Here is a 7916-nt window from a genome sequence, read left to right as displayed (position 1 = left end):
TCATAATATACATTATTCTAAAGCATAATGTATATTATTATATTTATAAAGTATAATATCTTATCCTAAAAATTTTATTATTTTAACATATAAAATACATTATTTTAATACATAAAGTACATTATTTTAACTCATAAAATTTAAGAAGAATGTTTTGTACCGTGATCCACACAATAATTTGCCTCATATCTCTTCCGTACGTGATTATTTGATGGACCACTTGCGATTTGTTGAGTGGAACTAGGCCAGCCACGTGTACAGATCTCACGTCACTTACGCCTAATTGTGACCCGCTCCATGTGGAGTATGTTTTAAGTAAAGTCTAAAAAGGAAATATTATATGTAGTCCTATTTTTTATTTCTAATTTTTACTTTTACATATAAGATCATTTTTTTTTTTTTGAAGAGTTTACACACAAAATTTTGATATAGACACTTGTATTGAGACTCACATAAAAAAAATAATTTATCAATTTTTGTCACATTAGGAAGTAAAATTTAGTGAGTAAGATTTGAGAGTTCATATACTAGAACTAGTCTAAAAATTGAGTGCTTATTGATGGGAAAAATTTAATTGCTATATCGTGGATAGGGTTCATTATACTAAGCACATATTATAAATTTTGGTTCAGATTATATATATATAGTTAACATATTATGTAACTTATCTTACTTACAATTTGGTTTTTATTTTTATGTATGTAATAATTAATAAAATACATTTATGTTCCTTTGAAAAAAAAAATACATTTATGTTGTATTATTGCTGTTGAACATAAAATATATATAAAATTAAACATGCAATCCAATTATCAGTTTAAACTTTTAATGAAAATAGAACACATGTTTTAATTTATTATCAAGCAATGCCAAAGAGACTACGGTCCACGACAAACTAGACACAAAGTTTACGCGAGATTGTTACATTTATTTAAAAATCTTTAAATTTTCAAACGATAAAAGAATCAAAGTTAAAACCGGGTCAGAATATATTCTTTACCAATAATGCCTTCACTCTGCTGTCTTCCTTTTTTATCCATTTTCTTACGTTCACGTCACTCACCGTCAATCCAAGTATCTGACCCAGATCATTTGTTGATCGGTTTTCTGGGTACCCATTCCTATTATTTTCCTTAAACTTCACGGTTTTATTTGTTCTTTCTTCGTTTGATTGACAGAAGAAGAAGAAGAGAGATGGGGAGGCTGTTTGTATCCACTCTCGAAGGAAAGATCTATAGCTGCAAGCACTGTGGAACTCATCTTGCTCTTTCTGACCACATAGTCTCCAAGGTTGGTTACTTTACTTCGTATTTTCCTTAATCTAATCAAAGATCCAGTCTTTCTGTTAAAGATGTTCCTGTCATTTCACAATTTTGGTTCTTTGGTTTGAGAATTCTGCATTTTTTTTCTGCTAAAATGTGTAGTTGTTTCTCACCAAATTAGGATTATGAATCAATGAATGGTAATTTGAGTCGATTATCTATGGGCAACCTAGGATTGTTTACTGGCTAAGAGCGGGATTTACCCGGTGCCCACCATTTGGTACTGGTTGCAGGTTTTCCTCGTCTCTTAAAATAAAAGACTTACCTTGTATAAGCTTATTCCCGGGAATGCCTTTCCATTTCAGGTGTATTTCGTGAACCAAATGTGTTGATAGTTGTTGTACTCACTTATATAAATCCCATGATGTTTTATTTGGAAACCACAACCTATGGCTTCTAGGATTTGATGTAATTAATGGTAAAAATGTGGAATTAAGTGTTTTTGAGTTCTACTTGCCACAGCATTTAATGTAATTGTCTGCATCTTTATGAATTGGGATGTTTGAATAATTGCCTGTAGAGGATAATGTGTCTGAGGCTGAGCATTGCTAAACGGGGATAGCTTTCCCGATAACAACAACAAGGAGTTTCGACTGCATTAGTCCTTTTAGAGATAAAGTTGTTCTTCGTTATCTGAACTTTAAATGCTAGTCTTTCTTGTCTGTAAGTATACAAAAGCAAGCATTTTTATGGTTGTTTATCAAGTGATTTGTGTTAAAATGTGTTCTAGCGTAGGAAGACTAACAGTTGTTAGTTTGTTATTAAATCCCGAGTTTGCAACCACTACGAGTAGGAGTCTCACAACTCACCTACTCGTTAGAATTTCTCTGACTCCGTTTTTTTTTTTTTTTTTTTTTGGGTTCTTTTCTTCAGTCTTTTTACTGCAGACACGGGAAGGCTTATCTCTTCAGTAAGGTGTAAGTCTCCTTGATTCTGCTCACTCAAAAAATAGATCAAAGATTTTCGTGAATGTGGTGACATTATAGTATAGCAGACCGCTCATGCATTGGAATGATCATATATTTTCTTGATCTTGGAAGCATAACAACATAGTTGAGTAGTCGAAAACAATCGAGCATCTTTTATTGCATTGTATTGATAGAAATCAAAAGAAAACGTTGTTTTTAACTCTTATATATGTGTTGTGGAAGCTGAAATTTAAATTGACAGAGTGAATGTCACTTCTGGCCCGAACGAAGATAGGATGATGATGACCGGTATGCACACCGTTGCAGACATTTTCTGCGTCAAATGTGGGTCGATTGTTGGCTGGAAATACGTGAGTTCAGACCGATAAAAACTGTGTTTCTTACATCAAATTCTAAACTGGTGTTTACTATATATGCAATTATATGCATAGTTGTGAGGAATGGATAGCAAATTGAAATGTCTTCCATCTCAACTAAAACCTTAAACTGACAGTGAGGCTATGTTCTTTTAGGAAATGGCTCACGAGAAGAATCAGAAGTACAAAGAAGGGAAATCGGTCCTTGAGCGGTCAGTTGATAATTCTTTTAAAAACCCCGCCGGGCTACATTCATTGCCCAACACAAGTGAATTGATTAGTTAGATTCCTTGTAATCTGGAACAGGTTTAAGGTTGCTGGCCCTGATGGAAGCAGCTACTGGACAAGCCATGAAGGAGTTGGCCCTGATTATGTCTGATCATCACCTCTTAAGATCATATATTCTATCCTCAACTGTACATTCTCAACCCACCCCCATTCTTCTCATTGAACTATTGTATCCTGGAATTGTCTATTCCCATGTTTCAAAACTCTGGATAATTGTTCATTAAATTTGCCAGAACTGTTCATATGAAGTGGGTGCATATTCTTTATGCACAAGGCCATTGGCTTTGTTGAGCATATAATGTGTAGTTCAACTATCAACTTAGGCTTTTAGTTAAGATGGAACACATGCTTCAATTTGGTATCAAAACCATGTCAGACTTTTAGTTAAGATGGAACACATGCTTCAATTTGGTGTCAAAAATCAAAATCATGTTAAAGGTCATGGGTTCGAATCTCAAAAATATGGTTAAATTGTTGCCTATTAATGCACTCGCAAAACTATTTTATTCTCTCTCCGACTCTTTCTTCCATGTGTGCAAAAGAAACCTAAAAAAAATAGATGTTGGGGTTGCTCAAGGTTAAAAAAATGAATCTTCAGTACACTAAAAATAAGTATTTATTAGTGGTCCACAATACAAGTGTACAATTTGCCCCACTGTAATGCAATAATGGAGCCATAATGAAATGACAAGTCTATTCACTTGAAAATGGAAACATTTAGAGCTCAAATGTTGGAGAAGACCATAAATTTATGAAATTGAAGTATGGGGTTACACCAGTATAAGCTAAATTGCAATGATGTAAAAATAAAATGGTGAAAACTCAACTTGTAGATGACAAGACTGTTATCAGCCCAATGAATAAACCATGTGCCCAGAGAGTTCTCTTCCCACAGCTCTCATGTATCTTTGCAATTGTGTTGTCATGTGCTGCCTTTCTCTGGGACCGAAAGCGTGTTGCACATCCTTTCAACATGCGAGATTGAAACAGATTCAGAACAAGAATACAAATAAATAGGCTCATAAGATAGTTAATGTAATGAATAAAAGAAACGCATAGAGTATGCTAATGTTAATCAAATGTACTTCGTAGTGTTTCTGGTTCAGTGTATGCATCCTCGATTGCAAATAAGGTTCAGAGGTGAAAGAATGGGGGGCATGCTAAGAGCAATTAATGTGAGTGATCAATGAATATTCACCTTGAACCTCAAACGAACTCCGGTCAACCCAATCAGAACATCCCCAACGTCTCCATCTTCCAGATCATCTGACACGTTGCCACTTGGTACTGTGTCCTCTTCATCATCAGAATCTTCGGAATCATATTCAGTCATGTCCTCATCCGCATGTACAAAGATATCATTTGAACCCCCTGGAGCGTGATCATCAGGTTGTTCCTCAACATAACTATCATGCACACTGGATGGCAATGAGCCACCATTTTGGGTGGTAAAATCAGAGAGAGCCACGTAAGGTTTTCTATCAAGCAATGGTTTCGCAATCTCAAATGGAACCCACCTAGGAAGGAAAATGATCATTATTGAGAATATTTCAAAATAGTTTACAGTAACTGAATTATTCTTAAATATCAAATATAAAGCTGCTTACGTATAACGAAGAGGGCAGAGAAGCTCGGATGGGCTGTAAGCTGCTTTATATGTCATTTTGTTGCAGGAATGGATGTAATAGCCCATATAATAGTACTGGAGACTTGGACAGTGCAATTCATTCTCTCTAACCCACCTAATTTCTTGCAGGGCCGAGTACTTTCCCAGAGATAAGAAGGCAAGATCTGGATCCCAAAATAAATATTTACTAGACAAACACTTAGGCAGTATATCTACCACACCAACTGCAACAAGCTTCCCATCAATCAAATATTGCTGATGAAAGGAACCGAAGCCACATGGAGGAACACCGTTGCCTGCTGTCGGTGGAACGTATACTAAGGGAGTATCAACCAAAAATCTCTTGTAAGAACTCTCTGAGACTTCATCCGGTGCATCATTGTGCACTCTAATTTGGTATCTACTATATAAGGAATATTCTTCAGGATCAAAACTGGACCTCTTAAGACGGATCTCAAGTTTGCGTCTTTTGACCTCAATGTGTCCTGAGCTCATCGTAGAGCCTCTTTTTTTAGTACAACTTTGTACAAGAAGGGCTTTGTCTCTTCCTGGGACATTACCAGGATTCAGCTGTTTGCCAGAAGAATAGAAATTAATGTGGCCATTGCAAGCTTTAATTGCAAAACCAGATGATACAGCCACCTGATTTAAACAGTTAGCCAGTTTTTGTGCAACATCATTTGGAGTAAGTTGAGCAGACTGCACATTTGCTGGCACACCATCCTTTGATGAGTCTCTGTGGTCCTTTTTGGATCGCCTTAAAACTGCAACAATCTGGAATGAGATGTTGCTGGTAAATAAGAGATCTTCTGCTCCTTCAACTAGTAACTTTCTTTTAGCTGGTGCAACTTCCTTAATGGAAGCTTTTGGTAACTGAACATCAGAGGAAATCTCACCGCGCTCAGCACATGTTTGAACGGCATTATCAATCTGTTCTGACAAATAACGTATAAACTGTTCAGAATGGTTGTTTTCTTCATGGTAAGTAGGCAAAGACTCCTTCGATCCAGCGATTGAACTTTCTTTGCAGGAGCTGCTGCCTAAAGTCTTGGATGTAGTCTGGGCATCCATCAACTCCTCTGGTTGTTTATTTGACAAGCCTTCCAGAAACCTAAGAGCAAACAAGCCTCATATAAGTACTTCAAACATAACTTAAAATTATTAACCTGAATTGATCATCAATTCAGGATTTTCCATTAAACCTGCATTAAAGCACATGGAAATAGATAAAGCCACAGGAACCCTTCAGAACTCAATGATATAACTTTCAGAGACAAATGAATGTGTATAAACGAATGAATTTGAAAATTAGATGAACCCATTGGGGGAATCAGTTGAAGATCCATCTAACACAAACTGCTATCTCGACAATAAGCACACTGGCTGGAGTGAGAAATCCGACTCATCACAATAATTCCATTGCTTTCTACAAATGGGCAGTTTGTGTGCACCTAATGCAGAACTGCAGATGCATATGAAGAGGAGAACCATCTTGTGCCAATGAGAGAAAAGAAATTCGAGATATACCTCTCCATCCGTTTCAATACTCGGCGTTGTTCTTTGGATGGAACGAAACCACCAGCTTTGAGGCGGATGGTATAAGATGGACAGCATGTGCTTTCCATCTCGGGCTTGTATAAAAAACATCCCGATCTTCTCCACCCTCTATCTAGAAGAGCTGTATAAAAGGAAGTACTAAATCCAAACTCCAACATAGTAGGTGAACAGTTTGACTAGGCAAAACGAATCAAATTGGAACAGTAGAAAACGAAAGGATTGGTCCATTAGCATTCCTCAACTATGTTCCATAGAAAAGACAAAATGTAGAGTATGGTAACCAACCTTGATAGTCATCCACAGTCAGACTGTTTGCCCATAGTCCTGGAAATTAGAAGCATAAGATTGCAGGATGAACATCAAAGTAAACAATTCACAACATGATCTTGGCTTGGAGCCTTGAAAGACGAACAATTCAAAAGCATAATGTCCAAATCAGCTTGTAATTTCTATTTATTTACACCATATACAGTCCAACAACACAAAAGAGCCAGCAAAGATGAAATCCCATCGAAGTTATAATCTGGATCAAAATGCATCATTGTCCAATTCAAACAAAAGTCCATGATCATGATCATACTCTTAACAAAACCACTAAACCTGACTTAAAAATCCCCAAAAACCAAACAACAACAATCAAGCAACCCACCCGATCGCAATTAAAACGAGACAGGAATCTACAGCAGAAGAAATGAAAACTACCGTGTGATATACTGGTCCGACTACCAGATTTACAGTAGCCACACGAGCTTTTGCGGCGGCCGCAATCCATAACGACGCTCTCGCCTCTATTGTTCCCGGAACCGGCGGCGACGCCGCTGTTGCTGCTGCTGGCAACACTTCTCGTCTCCTTCTTGTCCGCCATCGCGAATCTCGGTTCGTACTAGGGTTTCGTTTCGTTCCTCTCTATATGTAGACTCTCTGTACGCACGATGAATTTCTCAGTGCCGACCGATGAACACGGACAACGTAGTCGTTAAGTCGCGGTCGCACGGCGACATTAATACGCACATCGTTTTGATTACTAGTTGAAAGTTTGGAAATTTCAGATGAGAATAGATAGATCCAAAATTCACTATTTTATGGGGTCTATTAAGAATAGTGCTTTTATTTTTGTTTATTAAATATGAATTTGTATTATTAAAAAAATATATAGATATGAATTTGTATGGTTAGATGTCTGATTACACGGACTACGTGACTGATAGCAAAATAAAGTTATGAACTTATTTTTTATTGATTGATCAGTTAATATATGTCTGTCAAATATGTTTCTACAAAATTATACCTCAATTACAAAAACTCCTATCATCTTTATCTTATAATCTTGATATAGGAATTAAATTACATAATGTAATTAACAATTACATCTGGTCTTTTATACATAATGATAACAATTCTAGGTAATTATCATCACTATGTACAAATTCCACATCCAAGTATAATTCTAGATTTGTGGACATGAACATCATTGAAAAAGTATATATCATTTATCACTAATTAACAGCAAATAGTAAAAAGAAAACAAAAAAAGTCTAATATCAATTTGGGTTGGCACTGCCACACTAGCTTTTATTTATTTATTTATAAATTGTTTTATTGCCCTTTTTTATTTAGTTTATAAAATATAGAATCAATTAATTTTTAATATTAAACTAAAACATAACTGTTTTTGTTCAGATAAGCATAACCGAACTCATTTTTTTTTTGGGTTAATCGTGATTTAGTAACAAAAATCTCCAAAAAAGCATAAATAAACTTGTGATAAGGAATTGCATCATATAGTAGTAATAATAATATTGTTATCACCCACTTGTGAGTGTGGAACAAGAACTCG

The 7916-nt window shown here is 35.8% G+C and overlaps 2 protein-coding genes across 2 annotated transcripts; one reads left to right on the top strand and one right to left on the bottom strand.

The window, feature by feature from the left end:
- The first annotated feature begins 1016 nt into the window (after positions 1-1016).
- LOC109186136 (protein yippee-like) lies at positions 1017-3165 on the top strand. The gene is made up of 5 exons (XM_019336052.1): positions 1017-1290; positions 2196-2239; positions 2493-2601; positions 2764-2819; positions 2914-3165. The coding sequence occupies exons 1-5, from the start codon at positions 1195-1197 to the stop codon at positions 2984-2986; spliced, it is 378 nt and encodes a 125-aa protein (XP_019191597.1). The 5' UTR covers positions 1017-1194; the 3' UTR covers positions 2987-3165.
- Positions 3166-3565: 400 nt separating this feature from the next.
- On the bottom strand, positions 3566-7138 carry LOC109186817 (arginyl-tRNA--protein transferase 2-like). Its single transcript, XM_019336971.1, has 6 exons — positions 6782-7138; positions 6365-6403; positions 6050-6200; positions 4503-5633; positions 4094-4412; positions 3566-3860 (listed from the first exon to the last, which is right to left on the bottom strand). Exons 1-6 carry the CDS (start codon positions 6942-6944, stop codon positions 3744-3746), a joined length of 1920 nt encoding a protein of 639 aa, XP_019192516.1. The 5' UTR covers positions 6945-7138; the 3' UTR covers positions 3566-3743.
- Between the last annotated feature and the right edge of the window lie 778 nt (positions 7139-7916).

This window comes from Ipomoea nil, unplaced genomic scaffold (assembly GCF_001879475.1).
Source record: "Ipomoea nil cultivar Tokyo-kokei standard unplaced genomic scaffold, Asagao_1.1 scaffold1407, whole genome shotgun sequence".
In the NCBI taxonomy this organism is placed as follows: Eukaryota; Viridiplantae; Streptophyta; class Magnoliopsida; order Solanales; family Convolvulaceae; genus Ipomoea; species Ipomoea nil.
Note: the sequence above shows the minus strand (reverse complement) of the source record. Positions and strands in the feature narration are given on the sequence as shown.